At 44.1% G+C, this 17,626-nt stretch overlaps 1 protein-coding gene across 1 annotated transcript in view; it reads left to right on the forward strand.

Moving 5' to 3' along the window:
• GALNT10 (polypeptide N-acetylgalactosaminyltransferase 10) overlaps positions 1-17,626 on the forward strand; it is an 80,035-nt gene that overhangs the window by 53,421 nt on the left and 8,988 nt on the right. The window contains exons 5-9 of the mRNA XM_030229279.2: positions 3,805-3,990; positions 5,506-5,689; positions 6,570-6,687; positions 14,720-14,827; positions 16,613-16,834. Coding sequence (XP_030085139.2) covers positions 3,805-3,990; positions 5,506-5,689; positions 6,570-6,687; positions 14,720-14,827; positions 16,613-16,834 — 818 coding nt within the window. The remainder of the gene's footprint in view (positions 1-3,804; positions 3,991-5,505; positions 5,690-6,569; positions 6,688-14,719; positions 14,828-16,612; positions 16,835-17,626) is intronic.

Genomic DNA, 17,626 nt, shown 5'->3' on the forward strand with positions numbered 1-17,626 from the left:
CCCTGGATTTTCAGAAGGCTGTGGCTGTGGCAGAGTACAATACTGGAATGAAAAGTCAACTGGCTATGAGGAATTCCAGTCTTGGAAGGTCCTTGCCATGCTACAAAAGGTCACCAGACTAGAGGGATCTGAGGGCAGCTCTGCTTGGATGAGGCCAGTAAGAAGAAGTACATTAAGACCACCACAGAAATTTGACCTAGGGGAAAATAATGCCTTCTTTTGGAAAGTTTAGGGCTGCTTCTGTAAGGCAGGCTGCTTGTTAAAGCTCCTCTGCTGTCTTCACACAGCTTTATTTACAGCTCAAAGTAAAGCAAGCAGTGGTTCTTGACTGGTACTGTTAATGTATACACTGTACATCAGCTTTATTGCAAAGTGTGTTAGCAAGCTACCAGAATCGTTTTTAATCTGCAGATAATCTTACTCTCATTTATGTTTTTGGGCTGTGTTACTTTGCCCAGCATAGGCACAGCCATTGGAATCCATCCAGTTCACCTAACAACTTTCATTAAAGAAAATTGCCCTTGTAATAAAAATTACTCAGTGTGACAAGATTCCATAATATTTTTTTTAAAGCTTCATTAAATTTTGTAGCAGTTAACGACACTTGTTTGGGTTTTTAAAATTTTCTTTTAAAAGCAAAATTTGGCTTAATTGGGACAATATTTGAAATGGAATGAAATAACTATTTTCTATCTGTGTGCATAGAAGCCAGGCTGTGTGGCAGGAGTAGCACAAGGGTAAGGAAATAAAAAAATCTCTTTGAAAACCACATTTTACTGGGTTTTCTGTATTGTGAGGTTGCTCATATGTCTATTACTCGTCAGTTAGGCAAAGGAGATACAATAAGCTTTGCCCACTTGCAGTTCATGATAGAGAAGTCTTAATCTTATAAAATGCAGTGCCCAAACATGGATTTTTCTGCAGCAGTTGGGAGGAGCAGCTTGCCTGAGCATCCCCCTGCAGGACAGCCCTGCAGCAGTGTGAGTGCACAGGTGCTGCTGGAGCACCTGCAGCTTTTCCTTGTTCTCCCAACCATCAGGGACATGATTCCTGATGTGTGAGGCACTTCAGCAGTGCAGCAAACAGCAGGCTCCTCTCTGCAAGCATGCAATGCTTTGGTATGTTCTTACAGTGGAAGTGTAGTAAAGAAGTGCTGAAGAGCCAAACCCAGCTCTTGGGAATGCAGTGAGAAGTCAGAGGATTAGACCTTCTGCTGTCTCTTTTCAGAGTACTTCCCTAAGAAAACTCCATGGCTCCTGTGCCTTCCTTTCCCCATTACACTATGAAAATGGGGGAAATCTCCATTTTTAGCTGCTTGTTCATCAATAGGTACAAATCACCCTGTCCTCAGTCAGTGTAGCAGAGCAGCCATCATCATCCTCACAAGTGATGTGGCCAAGTCCAGTGACTCTGTGTTCACCTTCTGGGGTGTGTCAGACCAGATGCCAGGGCATTCTCAGGTTTGGAAGCAGGCTGAGCATGCTGTGCTTGTGCCCCTGGAGGAGTCACTTCAGCTGCCCTAGGTGTCACCACAGATGAAATTGCACCACAAACCAGAACAGTTCAGAAAGGCAGGTGATGCTAAAATGGAAATGATGAACACACATGTGGTAGGCAAACCTCTGGAATATTTCATAGTCTTATTTTCTCATTTTAATCAAAATAAAGAGCTGAAGAAAGGCTCTTTATATTTTCCATGGGTTTGGAGCTGTGGATTTTTTAAGACTTTCCAGTGCTTTTTAGATTTGGCTTGAATAATGTAAGTATTGTGTAGTCTGATCTGCCAAGTGTCTTCTGCTATTATCAATCAGACTGGGAAATCAGACTGAGAGTGTCTGTGTGACAGTTCCCTCCTTTATTATAACGAGCACCAGCAGCCACTCTGGTGTTTATCTTGTCTTGGGTACATTAAGTAAAGCCTGCATCCTGGTTTGGGCTTAGCTGATTTATGCTTGAAGTGAGGATTGTTTGTTCTCTGTGATGAAACAATCTTTTGTGACAAACTAACAATGGCAAGGGATGAGCTCTGATGTTAAACAGTGGTAGCTTTTCTTTTCTTTCCTTTTTTTTTTTTCCTCTTCTCGTTTTAAGTCTACCCACTGCCTCAGGAGGAAGGCAGCTGCACTAATAATATGTCTAGTCTCTGTGGAAGGCCCTTATTTGAAAAATCTGTAATTGAGTGGACAAAATTTCTGGTTGCTTGAGACGATCTATTCAGAAGAGACCTGAAAAGGATGAGGGAAAAGCACACTAGACATCAAGAAGTCCTAAGGGCTCTATTGAGAGGGAAACCTATGTAGATATTGTGAGACAATTACACTTGTCAGGCAAAACACTAAAGTGGATCTGTGAAATAAAATCCTGGGGAATGTTAAACAAAGCTTTGAACAGGGCAGAGAGCTTGCTGAGAATACCTCAAAATCAAGGAGGTCTGTTTGGGTGATGTTTGAAGGAAGGCACATGATGGCTGCTTCAAAGAGCAGGCACAGAGTGTGTGTTACCACAGGGCTCCTGACCATTCTCACAGCTGCCAGGTCAGCACAAGGGGGAGAGCTCATAACTAGGTTAAATTTATTTGCTCCTTTGCTCTCTTCAGTGAGCTGTTCCAATGGCCAGCCTCCCTGGTGCCCTGATCAGGGACACTTTCCTGCTGCTGGCCTTTCCAGCCCCTGCCTTTCGTGCCTCCTTTGGAAACTGAGGAAGATGTGCTGTACAGAGTAGAGAGGATGTGTTCCTAGAGAAGGCAAATGCCCTCACAGGGTTATTTGTATTTCAGTGATTGCCTCTAGTCAAGTTTTGTTGTGTGAGATTTTAAGAGTTACTTGTTTAGATGTAAGATATGAAGTTTTCTCTAGTGAGGCTTCTTTCCTACATTGGTTGCTGACTGCAGTGGGTGGTGTGGGGCATTAATGAACAATCTCTGGCACCCTCTGAATGGGCTTTGCTGTCAAAACTTCAGATGCCTGAAAGATCAACCCATTAGTGATGAGGCCAGCGTCAGCTCAGCCTATTTTTAGGTTTTTCTTTGCTGCTTCACTCTTTGATGTACAGACAGCTGTGTTCCCCTCTCTCGTTATGCAGACCAAACTTTTTATCTCCACTTTGGAACAAGCTGTCCCTTGTTTTGATCACTCAGTGATCTTTCTCTGCAGCTCTCCTGTTTGAATTCTTGTTAATCATGGTGACTGCCACTGTGTTAATTCAGATGTGGCTCCAGTCCATGTTCAGTTGTGTAAATATTTCCATATTTAAATGCAAATCTCCTCTGATAAGCATTTAAGGAAGCCATCCCCATACCCACTGTGGCTGTGCCTGCCTTGCAGCTTGGAGGAGTGTCTGACTAGGCTTTTTCCTGGTTTTTATTTATGCATGAGTAGATTGTTATGTTGTGTGTTTTGAAGAAACCACACAGAACTTAAATGCCCTGAGTGTGGTTTACTTCTGAAAACGAATTCTCCTGCATATTTTCTAAATTACAGTGGTTTTCCACAAGTGTCCAAGAACCCTGGCTCAGGGTCTGCCAGCTGTCTTTTTATTCCTTTTCCTCTGCTTCTTTCTTTCTCATCCTATACTTTTTGTTCCTTCTTTTTTTCCCCCCCTCCTCTGTTTAATTGCTCCTAAAGTTTTGGAACACCTTCAAAAGTCTCACTTAGGCAGTTAAAAGCAGTAAGTTTTATTCCTTTTCCTTGTTAGTGCATTTGTTACCTGTTGAGGCCACACTTCCAAAAGACATCTCCTTCTGGTCAAGCCAGCCTTTTCAACGAGTTGTTTGTTGCAGCTTTGCAATGTCTGCTTTGCCCCCAGAGCACCTGAAGAAGCGGCTGGAGGATTACATGGCGCAGTTCCCCAGCGTGCGCATCCTGCGCACCAAGAGGAGGGAGGGGCTGATCCGGACCCGCATGCTGGGGGCCTCGGTGGCCATCGGGGATGTCATCACCTTCCTGGACTCCCACTGCGAGGCCAATGTCAACTGGCTGCCACCTCTGCTAGGTGAGTGAGGGCATGCTGAAATTATTCCCACCTGCTGCTTTCCCCTCCTGCTCTAAGTGGGTAAAAGAGAGGGGAAATACCGTAAAAAAGAGAGAGCAAACCAACCACAAGACTCAAGTGAATTGTTGGCAATTTGTAGTGGTTAGTATGAGATTTTTTTTCTGTTCTGGAGTCCTGCACTGTGCAGTAACCTTGTCATATGGTTTTGTTAATTAAAGAGCAGAAATCAGATTCTTCTGTTTCCTCATTAAATGAAATAATTTGCATCTTGCTAGAAGAGTAAACTATCACATCAGCTTGCAGAGGGGAATGGCTTTATGATACAGAAAAGATCCTTACATACAGTTTTTCAGTAGCTTTTAAGGGTTTTATCTCCTATATAACTATATTTAACTTCATAGTCTGCAAGGCTGTGAAAAATACTTCTTGTGAATGAGAGCTGCTGGTGTGTATTTGTAGAACATGGGCACCCCTTTCCAAGGCAGCACTCCATCTTTGAGAAGGTGTCAGTTCCTTTCAAGGATGACTAATTGAAGGGACAGTGCCTTCTGTTTCTGGTACCTGTCTGCCTCCAGCCAGTACCAAACTCCTTCACAGCCCTGCTGCCAGTGACCTGTCAGAGCTCTCTGAGGTGTGACTTTCTCAAATAGGCTGTGGCAACAATAGTCAAGCTGAGGTTTAAGAAAGAGTCGGATTTTCTTGCAGGATTGATGGATTGTTATCCTGTTGCTTTCACTACAGTTTATATTTGGCAATAGTTGGAAACATTTGCAGCTTTATGAACCCCAGGGAAGGAGGACAGAATTAGCTCCAATGCCATTTAAATGAGAACACGAGGAGGATGCTTTGGTTTTTAAAGCACAGAAAGGATTTCTGTGAGATGTATTTTGGAAGCTGAAACATCATTTTATCACCTCTGCTCTGAGAGCTAACTTCCAACAAGAGACCATCTCAGTAACAAAGTATTTAAGGAATTCCAGATGTTTATGCAGGAATTTATCCTGTGTTGTATTATTTGGTTGGAAGAAAAGGTTGGAAGGGAGGAGGTAACACTTGCATTTCTTGAGCCTGCTGAGAGTACTTTCGCCATTAGTCTGAAATGCTTCCTGCCAGATTCTGCTGTGGCAATTAGGGCTGGGTGGTGCAGTGGGTTATTCCCTGGATCTGGATCTCACAGAAGGGGTTCACATCCTGGTCACTTGTGGAAATGAGGAATGCTCACTGAGAACAAGAAGTCTGGTTTTAGCCTGGCAGTCAGTTCTCTGTGATGGTGTGGCTGTGTCTTCCCATTCTGCTTCTGGGTGATGGGTGATGGCCTGGTGTTTTTCTCTCAGTGACTGCAGAAGTAGCAGATAAATTGATATAAATTGGAGCATCTGCTTATGAGAGAAGGAACAGGAAGAAAGGTGTGTCATTCTTGGACAACTTCATATTTTGGTGCTCTTTTTTTTTTGTAATTTCATGGTGAAAGGCACCAGCTGGTGCAGGTTTTCTAACGTGTTTCTCCCATCTTAGATCGCATTGCCCGGAACCGCAAGACCATCGTTTGCCCAATGATTGATGTTATTGATCACGACCACTTTGGATATGAGACCCAGGCTGGAGATGCAATGCGAGGGGCCTTTGACTGGGAGATGTATTACAAGAGGATCCCTATTCCCCCTGAGTTACAGAAACCTGATCCCAGTGATCCCTTTGAGTAAGTTACTGAAACTGCTAAGAGCCAGCTAATGAAATAACACCCTGCTGCAGGGCTGGTTTACACCTCAGCATAGCAAAAGCCAGAAGCTGGTGTTAAGCTACTTGCTTTTTTGGCAGCTGTTTGCTTTGCTGGTTTAAAAGAAATGCATTGTATAGTAGCTGTGAACACTCTGCTTTTCATTGCTGGCTTTTGCCACGTTAATTCCTGCAGAAGTTAACATTTCATTGAAAGCTCTAATGTGTAACAATTAATACGGTCATTTATTACTGAGATCTTTCAAACATAACTTAGTATCCCTACTGCTCTGCCAAAAACAACAAATCAGTGGTGGGTTATGTGTCGTTCCCAGGTGGGGGAAGAAGAAAACTTAGCAGAATAATTACAGCAATTTTGATTATTACAGTGCACTGCAGAAGAAAATCTGTGTTCAAGTTGTGCTTGCTGTTGCTGTGCTTGCCAACATTGAGACAGTTCTGCTGTCCTTTGTACTCTGCAGTGTTTGAAAAAACCAAACCAACAAAACACTTTTTGAGGTCAAAGACTCAATCCTACAACAGAAGCAGAGCTGTGTGGAGCATACAGGTCCCTTTGGCTGAGGTGGTGGCCTGTCACTTAATGGTCAACTCCCTGCCTGCTTGGAGGAGAGGCACTGGCAGGTTCTGAAGGGAGCCTGGTCTGGTCCTCCTCGTCTGCAAGTGGGAAATCAGTAGATAACACCAAAACAACTGTTTGATGCACTGATGGGGCTGTAAAGGCACTGGGAGCATTGGGTGGGGAAAAGAATATTTGTCAAATCTTGCTTTGTTTTTTAAATGTTTAGCTAGAGATCTTTGTCTTTATAATGTGTTTGTAATATGGAGTCTGGTTTTTCCTTAAGGTCTCCTGTAATGGCTGGAGGACTGTTTGCAGTCGATAGAAAGTGGTTCTGGGAGCTGGGAGGGTATGATGCAGGTCTGGAGATATGGGGAGGAGAGCAGTATGAAATATCCTTTAAGGTGAGCCATGTTCTCTGGAAATTCCTTTTGTTTTGAAAAGTAAGAATTTGTTCTGAGGTGCAGAATGTGAATGATCTGTCTTGTCCTTACTTTTGTGTGTGACTAAAGGTGAAAGAGCTGGGAGTAGTAAAAGGAGCAGGATTAGCTGGGGTGTGCCCATTCTGTGGTCACAGCTCCAGTGCAAGCACTCTTCCCAGCAAGGGTAAGTCAGCTGGTGTGGAGCCTCTGCCTCTGGGGCTACTTAGTGCTCACCCCTGGCAAGATGGTGAAATACTCTTCTCCTTGAGGGAAGGAGGATTCCAGTTCCAGGAGGACCTCAGTGCTCAGCTTGAGTTCTCAGAGAGAACAACTTTGTAGTCAATCCAGCTGACCCTGGCTGTGAGGAACTCAAGCTATTACTTACCTGGGAAGAAATCTTCAACAACTGGGGTCATTACTGTTGCTGGCAAGGACTTTGGGTCATTATCTGCCTGGCCTGGGGACAGTTGTGCCACTAACTGATTGAGCTTGTCAGTGGAGAGCTTTAAGACAGCCAGATGATGAAAAATGCATACAAAGAGTAACAAGTCACTGTAATGCACCAAGACTGCTGGTACCTGTGCTAGGTGGGAATATGGCACTCTGAAATCCAGTTTGGGAAACCCACCAGAATGTCCCAAACCCCTGAAGCCAGGTGCCCAGTCTTCTGTTCAGTGGGGGGAATCCTTCCCATAGCCTGGACCAAACTGAGTAAAGATGTCTACATTAAACTCTGTTTGAGGTTTCTTTCAGAGGTTGACTATTTGATTTTCCAGGTGTCTGGATGCCACTGATCTAAGCTAGCTGACCTTAGCACAAGGCTAGAGGATAGCAGGGATGTAGTGCACAGTTTGGATCAGCAGCTAAAATTCTGCCTGTCTCCCCTGACAAGTCATGGCTGGTATCTTACAAAACAGATTCCACAATCTCCATGCCTCTGTGCAGTTCAGGGGATATCAATCCTCAGCAAGCCACACTGCCATACACACATCCCATGTGCTGCTGGGCAGCAAACTGTGGGAGAAAAGACTGGTTTTGAGACAGCCTTTTGTTCCATCATTTCCCCACCAGAACCCATAAGTCACCCTGGATGTCCCTTGTCCTCTGTAACAGTGGCAGGAAGGGAGGGCTTAGGGGACCCTCTCTGGGGGTGTCAGTGTGCTTAGAGCCATTTCACCTTTGTGTTGCATGTAATGAGATTGTGTAAGGTACTCATTCTCTGCAGGAGGGGCAGCATTCAGGCTCTTCCTCTCTGAAAATGCTGGTTTCCAAGAGTGATGACAGTGGCTGGGCAAGCCCTTTGTCTCCAGTGCCACAGCAGTCAGTCACACTGCTTGATCTGCAGGAAATAAGACTGCTTCATTCATCTGTTTGCTTATCCCCTCTGAAACATGCTGTGTTTTATTTCAGTCCAGAGATGGTAATTTATGGAGGGATAAATTTGCTTTAATTAATCTTTGCAAAGACCCCCTTTTTTCTTTCATTGTGCAACAGAAAAATGAAGTTTTCACTGAAAGAGGCTCAGTGTATTTTCAGAAATTAAGATAAATTGATACATTCATCTGTGGCTGATAGATTTAATAATTCTGCTGGAATTGCAAGAATAGAAGGTTTGTTCACAGAATTTATGAAGCTATGCCATTTCCTGGTGAGCTTGGAGCTACGTTTTTACCTTTAGAAGCAGACTGAGATTTTGTAGTTAAAGGTGCATAGTCAAATAAAGTTCTGGCTTTAGGTGTGGGGTACCTGCTTTCACATTATTTATTATCTCATGGGAATTCAGATTCTAAGCATGCCAGATTTACAGCCCAGCTTTAACAAAGAATCTCTTCCTGTCCCTGGCTGTTGGGGGTGCAGGTACTCCTCTGTACTGCTGGCCTGTGATCATCCATTGTATTGGATCTGGCCTTCTTGAGCCTCACCAGGAGTACAGGACTTCTGGGGGAGAGGGTTTTTTGTGGTTTTGATTTTTTTTCCTCCTAAGCATATTCTTTTTTTGGCCATTCAAGGACTGTGCTTTCCTGGTTTTGCCTTTATTTTAAAATACAGGGCTCTGTTGCTGAGAGACTGGAAATAAACAAGTTTATTTAGGAACCTCTTGCCTTTCTTTTTAGAAATCATAAGTATTTCTGTTATCAGCTGTCTCTGCTTGCTTCTGAGCAGAAATTTTCAAGCAAGCCAACAGAGAAAGTATCAGTGTTTAACACCTCAGAAAATATTTAGCTAGAGGGTAGATCAAACTCTAGAAGCCTTGCACTTTGTATGAAACGTGTGCATGAAACATCATTAGGAAACATTGCATGTAGGAGGGACAAAAAATTGAGGTGAACTTTCTAACCTTAACTTCTGGTTTGTTGTTTTCTGGGTCTTAGCAATCCCTTAAACCAGAAGTTTCTGGTTCAGAACGGAAGGAGTTGATCTATCCCTTCCATATTCAAGCAGAAAAGGGGCACTGCTTCCTTCTCTTGCCCTGTCTGCATCCGGAGCAGCTCAGCACTGCTGCAGGTCAGGGGTTCCTGCTCAGGTCACCCCAGACACAGCAGGCAGATCACAGTCTGCACTGGTGGCTACAGGTGAATTCCCAGGTGCTGACCTTGAAGTGTGTTCTTGTATTTTGGAAAGAAGGTAAACAAGCATTCCCAGCTGTCTCTGTGGGGCATTTGTCACCTTTCCTTTCTGCTGCCTCCTGCTTCCTCTGTTCAGCAGGCTTCATTCCAGGGGGTTCTTTGCTTTTTTGGAGTCACTTCCTCACCTCTCCTCTCTTGCAGTTTTTCCTGGTCTTTTTTTTTTTCTTCCTGATTGTGGAAACAAAACTCAACTCTTTACCCAAAGTTATAATGGAGCATTCCTCTTCTAAACACAATTTAACAGCTGCCTACGTAACCACTTCTTTTTTTTTTTACATAAGTGCATTTAATTTGGAGCAGTATGTGTGAAGCATTTAAACTGTTCCCTTCTGCAAGTGCTACTTTGTACAGCACTTATCTATGCTCAGTTTTATTTGAGATGGTGTTGCCTATTTACCAGTATTTTTGTGGCTTCTATTCTGTTTGGCTTACATAAATCTTCACTAAACTGCTTCACGCCTCTCTTCCATAAATACACAGTCTCTGATTTTTTTGGGTTTTTTTGGTTTTTTTTTGTTATGGGGAAACAGAAGAGTAAAAAGGGAAATGTCTGACTTGTGTAGGCATAAATAGAGATGCACTTTGTATCTCAGATCTGAGTTGTGTGGTTCTCAGTCCTTTTTAATTGCATGCTGTACTTGAGGAGCAAAGAATGAGAATCCAGAATGTCCCTCTAGGTGATAAATCATTTCAGTTATACAAACGTTTGTCTTGTAATTTGGAGATTGTAAAGCCTTCCTAAAATGCAAAGGGCTCAGTTCAAACAAGCCAAATGGACAGTTTCCCTGAAAAGAACAATTAAAAGGGAGACAAAAGAGCTGGTTAGTACTTGTGGTCTTCAATTCTTGCTGCAGCAATAGGAAAAGAGCCATTGCACTTATTCTGGTCATTGTAGGCCAGTGCATTTTTCCAGATCCTTTTCCCAAGCCATAAAACATGTTACATATTTTCCAACAAATCCAAGTGCTGCACAGCTTCTGTTCACATGTCTAATGCCTGCCTCTCCTTTGCTCCATGCCAGCGCACATTTCTGATTCCCATTTTGCCACTGGGCTCTGGCAGGTGTGTAGTTTGGGTGCAGCTGCCAAGGGATCCCTTCTGACAGCATTTCTACTTGTGTTGCTGAAGTTTGTGCTGATTGTGAGCCTGCACTGCTTATTCCAGGCACATCCTCACTCCACTTTCTAGCAGCTCACGTTTGCCCACACTGGAACAGGCCAGGCATTCTGCTGCTTTTTTTTGTGGTGTTTTTTTTTTAGCCAGCACTTGCTGCTTAATTCTAAGGCTCTCAGCTGCAGTACAGGGTGGCTTCTTTCTCCCTTCCTATCTGGTGATGCACAGATCAGATTCAGACCATTGCCTTGAATTTTTTGCCTCTGTGCACCCTCTTCTTGGTTCAGGTTCCTGAGCAGCCTCCCACCAAGCAGCAGCAGGGAAGTGCTCCCCTCCACTCCCAGGAATGTGATTATTAGAAAGTGCTGTCATTACTCTCAAATGCTGCAGGCAGTGAGGAGGGGCTCTGCTGGTGTGTGGTGTGTGAGAAGGTGCTGTGCAAACACACAGATCCCAGTGCCTCATGGGCTGCCTTAATCTCTCAGAGAGCACCACGTCCCAGCAGCAGGAGCAGCTGATGCTTCCACTATAGAGGATTACAATTTCCCTGAGTTATTGCCCTTGTTTTCATCCTCTCACGTACTTTGTTATAAAGAGAACCCCCCTGACTTATCCTCTGTGCCCTTTTCTTCCCACCGTTCAGTGTGTGCTCACACAACCAGCCAGCCGCTCTCTGTTGGTCCATCCCTTGGTCTTCATTTCTGTTGTCTCTTGCAGAAACAGCTTTATTTTCAAGGCTTAACTATCCTTTGTGTTTTTTCCCTCTCTTGGGAAGCATTGGCTCATCATGGTGCAGTCTTTGGAAACCATAAACCTTGTATACCCAGATAATTTGTGTTCACACACCAACTGCAGCATTGTATTGTGTGTTTGAGAGGAGAGGTTCAGCTGTCTTACCTGACATTGTTTTCTGAAATTGCAGAAAGGGAATTGGATCAGCATAACATTCCCATGTAGAGAATAGGTGGCATATTATCTGCTGCTTTCACAGCATACTGACTGAATCAAAGGCTCTGGAGTCGCTTTATGAATATGGAGTTACAGCTCTCCAGGCTGCTGGGAAGATGGAAGCAATATCACCAGTGCTAGTTTATTTCCCTTGTGTAGGTTTTATTATTAGGGTGAGATTGTGGCCTTAGCTAAATCAGCTCTGTGTACCCGTTGACCTCAGTGTAGCCAGGTTTTCTCTTAATTCTAGCAGATCTGTCAGCTGCTGGATTCCAAGCCCAAAATGAAGATTGGCAAAATTGTGCCTGAGGAGGAAGAGAAATTTCCTGTCCTCTCTTGATGAGATCTGATTAGATTATTGTAAGAAGCACTGTCTGCCTGACCAGCTTTAATTCTTGTTCTTGCAGCGTAAATGGCTGTTTAAAATCAGGTGCAAGTTCAGGCTCTGACGTTTTCTGTCATGTCAGCTGAGGAGTGAGGCAAGATGTGTAAAACACCTAGAAGAAACAGGCCTAGAGAAGGCAGTAAGTGCCAGTCAGTGTTGTGGGGAAGGCATGAGGTGCTGCCCCACAGCCCAGCACCATGTCAGCTCTCTGGCAGCACGGTATTTTTAGCAGTGTATGTTCTGGTGTGTCATGCCTGGGAACTGTACTCTTGTTTAAAAACAACCAAATATCAGTAACTGAGTGGAAGCATTCCCTCAGCTAGCACACAGCTATTTTGGGTTTGCTTCTCTTGCATTTACTCTTTGACAGACCCCTAGATGCGATTCTCTGACCTTTAGCTCTGGCTTTCTAATGCTTTTGTTAGCTGTGTTTTACCAATGCATATCACGCTCTTTCCCTCTCCCCTTTCTTCCAGTTGTATAGATAAGGACTGGTAATTGTCTTTATGGAGGTTGTAATGAGTTCTGTCACCACACAAAGCAGCTCACTAATAAAATAAATCAAAGCAGCAACGAATGAATGGGAAGCATGCCTTTAAAATTAGATTTGTACTGTGGGTGCCATACTGTCACTTGCAGTGTGAGACAACGTTAAAAAGGCACAGAGGTGGCAAAGTACCTTGAAAGGGTCACTGAGCCCTGCTGGTAGGGATTAGGAAGCTTTGCATTTCCTCCACTGCAGCATTGTTTGCAATATTTAAAAGCGTGAGCAAGAAAAGAGCAAGTCAAACTGATGTTAGGTTTTACTTATTAAGCAACTCAGTTAAGGAGCTTTTCTGATCACTTTGCATGTGTTCATGTGATGTTGTCAACTATGCCTGGAGTCTTGTACCAGCTTGGAGCTCCTGGCCCATCAGTTCTGTCCAGCTTCCCACTCCTGCTGCCTCTCCAGCTCTGCAGCACAAGGACAGCTCTCTCCTCTCCAGCTGTACCAACTGCAGGGCTCTGCTGCTCAGCTTACACAGGGACATCATGTTCCAGAGAACTGGATTTGGGGTGGCCTGGCTGAAAGCTTTCCTTAGAGACAGGGCAGGTGAGGCATCCTTTGGGCAGGCAGCAAGGAACAGGCTGGTGTTTGCAGCCAGGCTTGTGTTACACCCAAAATGCAGCTGCTGTGAACCCCTCAGGAATCTTGCTGCAGGGTGCAGTGCAGGGTGTTGAGGAGTGTGTGTGTGTCTGTGCAACTGAGCTCTGGGCTTCTGCTGCTGCTCCTGAAGGTTTTTATGGTTCCCAGGTCTGTTGCAGCTCTTACAGCCTTGCACAAACCATTTCTGTCCTAGAAACACAAACCATGTCCAAATTCTTGTTTTCTCAGCCTGTTAATTTCCCAGCAGTGAAATCATGCTCTGGCCCTTTGCAGCCAAAAGCACAGTCACTGCAGAATAAAAAAAGCATTTCTAATTCCATAAGAAACTTCACAGAAGTTGAGTGCTAGTTTCTTTTTCATCTCTTCTGCACTAGCCTCTCAGGACACAGCAGGGACAAAAGGAATGAAATTCTGTAGGAGTGTTTGTCAACTTCCTTCTTGTCTCTCTCACCGTAACGACATGTAATTAAGTACCTTGAACTTTAGAAGTTGCCTGTGAAAAATATTTCTCTAACTGAGAGCAGCCCACCTCCATTAGGTTATATGCAGTCAGCAAATGACTGTAATTATTAGGGCCAGCAGACAGAGCTGAAACTCCAGAGGACTTTAGTGTCAGAGCTAATAATTATGCAGCTGCCTTGGCCAAATATTTCTCTTCCGAGCTAAGTATTTAATATTGTCACTGTAGAATATTAATGGAATTGCCTGCTATGTGTAAAGCTGTTGACTAAGCTCATTGTACAGTGAACTGTGGTGGCTCAAATTAGCCCCAGTGAACAGGGAAACCAAGAGCACTGCACCACCTGCCCAAAACCCATGGCCTTTGGGGCACTCCCATGGGATCTGGGGACAAACAGAAGGGCAAAGGCAGTGCCTCCCTTCAGGAATTCAGGAAGTCATTTCTTTGGTATTCTAAAGGGTATTTTTATTTAATTATTGAGTGGATATTTCTGAGAAACACAGAAATATTTCTTAAACCTAATGAGGTAGATTGGCTGATTTAGAAAATGTCTCCTTTTGTTTCACTTGGACAAAATTACTACACCCACACTACAAATAAAGAATAAAAGAAAGTTGTTGCAGAGTGCTGGCACAAAGTGAAGCCTTCTCAGATGGGGAAGGAAGCTTTTGGGCCCACTCTAGACATTAACCAAGCATCAAGGTAGTCATCTCCAACTAGCAGTGTGTTCTAGTGACTTCCTGAGGTCTTTTTTAAACTCTTTATGTGTTCACCAGGCAGCGATTTCCACTTAATTGTAAGGCTGCAAAAGCAATGAATGAATGTCAGCAATGAAACCATAAAAGAGCAGTGATAACCACGGGAAAAAGTAGCAGTTTCTTCTGATTTCTGGCACTGGAAGAGGCTCATGAATTCCCTAGAGCCTTTTGCATAACACATGACCACCTGTACTATGGAGATGGCCTCCCTTTTACAGCCTCGTTACACAACCCACACCCAGGGTTTTTTATGGCAGCCCAGTTTAACTGTTGTGGTTACTAATAACATATATCCGTTTAAAGCAAGGTGTGTGCTGTTTTCTCATTGCTTGGATTTTTTTCCCTGTTCTTTTCTGTATAGAAGGCTTGAGAGCTCTTTTGCTAAATCAAAGCTTGCTGAATGGCTCTAAGTGGGTTGTTAAAGGATTTGGGACTAAGGCAAGGAGGGGAGGGGATTTGGGGAGAGTGAACTTTAATGTAAAAATCTGGGTTAAGTTTTTTTCATACTTGGAAGTCTTTTCTTTTTCATTTTCCTCCATAAAGCTAAGACTGAATGTGTTTCTCTGCTGTTCACAGGTATGGATGTGTGGAGGTCGCATGGAGGACATCCCTTGCTCTAGAGTTGGTCATATCTACAGGAAATATGTTCCATACAAGGTTCCCACAGGAGTCAGCCTGGCAAGAGTAAGTGGCAGTGGCATTCCCCACAGCAGGAGTCTGACTGCAGTGTGACTGTGCTGCTGTCTATTCTCACCCCACAATGGGAGGCAAATGTAGGGGGTTTTGTCTGTAATTTGCACTTGTACAGTGCAAGCTGAGCAGTTTTGCAGTGGTGGATGTGTAGCACAAAGGGAAGAGAGCCCAGGGAGCTGCAGATGTGTGTGTGAACAGCTGCCATGCTCCAGACATCACCCACTGCTGGGTGCTGGGCAGGGACTTTGTGATCAGGCGCTGGCTATAAAAACAAGATATGGCTTTATTTGTATAATAACTTCAGTCATTTTATAGCTGTGCTCTCTAAGAGCAGCAGGCTTCAGCATGGTGATTGGTTTTGGTGATTGAAAGACCTCTCAACTTCAAGCATCACAGACTACTGAATGGGCAAGCAGTAATTTTCCACAGTGGAATGTTCTGTGCCATCTTATTTCTTAATCTAGTGTAGCCCAAAGAAGAAAGAGCTTTCTTCTATCCTGCACTGGGTTTCTCTAGCTAATTTTCAAATTGAGGAGGGATTGCATTGCCCTCTGGTGGGAGAAAAACATCCTAGGAGCAGGAAGGCTGCAAAACTAAAAACCTCAGAGAGGTGCCCTGCTGTTCTGGAATCTTAAGGCTTGCACAGTGTTACAATGCTTTAATGGCCTCACCCCAGTTATAGATCTGGATTTATTCCTCAGCCCAGCAATGACCTGTCAGAGCTACAGAGCACCCTCCTGTCTGTGGCATCTCTTCAGGAGGGAGCTGTACTTCTTTTGATTCATAGTATTTTGATTTCAAGTATTTGGCTCTTGTGTACTCCCACAGTGCTGGAAGAAGACAGCAGAGAGGCAGGAAAGGCTGTTTCTTGGCATCTTAACAGCCACCTTGAGGTAAACACCTGCTCCTGTTGTGTGCAGGTTGCACTTGGGGCAGGATCAGCACACTGCTCACTCTTAGCTTCCTAACTTTTTTGGTAGTAAATGATCACTGCTGGATGAGCAGCTTCAGGTGAGGAGTCACAACTGCACATGGCACATTTCCAAGGGGCACCAAGAATGTGCCTGGTGTTGCCAGAGAACAACTCAAGCTCCAGCACTCTCAAGGGCACTGTGACAAGCAGGTTGTCTTGAGTGGGTGGTGTTTGTTGCTGTCTTGGAGGTGCACAGGGGATTAAGCTTTACAGTAATAGATGAAATGTGCTGCTGCCACAAGGTAAAACCCTTTGCTTCTGTTCTGAAGGGTCATCACCTGAAAGCTCTGTATTCCTGAGGTATCTCAAGAGTTTTACCCAAGAAAATGGAAAAATAGTGCTAAGAAAGAGTATTGTGAACTAGAGCTTTTCAGAAGGGAGTACTTCAAATCCCATTCCTAGATGGATATAAAAGATGCAATAAGAAGGATTTAAGAAAGCAGCTTTTTGTCAGAGACCTTTGAATGTCCTGTGGTATTTACCAGCATCATGCTCTGACTAGTTTCCTTACAGAAAAAAGGAAAAAAAAAAACCAACTTTTGATTAATGTTGTTTTTCTTAGCCACAAGGAACTAGATATAATGGCCAAGTGCCAGGATTCTGTTTTGACCTCAACTGAAAATATCTTTCTAAAAGTCCCTTGGAACTACAGAGTAATAAAAATAATCTTTGTCCTGAAGCTGGAGAGAAAGAGTGGATGTGAATGAAAATCCTTTCTGAGCAAAAACACGCGAGCTGCTCTGAATGCTAATGGTGGCTTGTGCAGCACTCTCAGGTTGTTTCCCCTCTCACTCTCCCCCCAGAACCTGAAGAGGGTGGCTGAGGTGTGGATGGATGAGTATGCAGAGTACATTTACCAGCGCAGACCCGAGTACCGGCACCTCTCCGCAGGCGATGTCACCGCGCAGAAGGAGCTTCGCAACAACCTCAACTGCAAAAGCTTCAAGTGGTTCATGAACGAGGTCGCCTGGGACTTGCCAAAGTTCTACCCACCAGTGGAGCCTCCAGCAGCTGCCTGGGGAGAGGCAAGTTTGTGCTCTGACATCTGCAGTTTGGTTTTTTAAGGCTGCCCATGTGCCTCAGTTGCTGTGAGTAAGGTGCGAGCGAGTGTTTAAAGATCTGCTTGATGTTTCAAAACCCCAAACTCCTCTACCATTGCACTGGCCTGATCAAAGCAGGCAGCTGGGCAGGCAGCTGCTTCTATTAGTGCACAGCTCCAGCAAGAATAGAGACTTGGCTTGTTCTGCATGTTGTGTATCTAGTAGAAACAGAATATGCCAGAGGGAGGATTAGGGAGAGGCAGCAGCTGAGCAATAGTGAAATCTTGTATTTCCAAAGGGCTTCACAACTGTGTTGAGCTACTCTTGTCCTTAGCTTTCCCAGGTGAAAGGCAGGAAAACCATCCATATTTTTGAAAGTCAGCTGTGTTCTGGGAGTAGAACCACCACAGGAGCTAGGCTGTGAATTGTTACACACAACTCTGATGGCTGAGTGTTTTGGGTCGCTCAAAGAATCACTGACAAAGGTGTTGGCAAAAGTAGGTGTAATATAAAAGTGAAAGCATGACAAAATTTATTGGTAAGGTTCACTCTACTACTTTACAGAGGGTTAAAGCACACAGAGAAAAAGCAAACTAAAATCTAAAATCAATTAATCTAAAATTGAAATCAACCTGTGTGAAGACTGGGGATGGAAAAGGGTAAGGATAAAAAAGAATAAGGGAGATCCTGTCATGGAGTCACAAGGTTCAGAGTGGACCCCCTTACTAAACCTAGCTCTGAATTCAACCAACAGTTTAAGCCGAACAGTTTGACAGC

The sequence above is a fragment of the Serinus canaria genome, chromosome 13 (genome assembly GCF_022539315.1).
Source record: "Serinus canaria isolate serCan28SL12 chromosome 13, serCan2020, whole genome shotgun sequence".
Lineage (NCBI taxonomy): Eukaryota > Metazoa > Chordata > Aves > Passeriformes > Fringillidae > Serinus > Serinus canaria.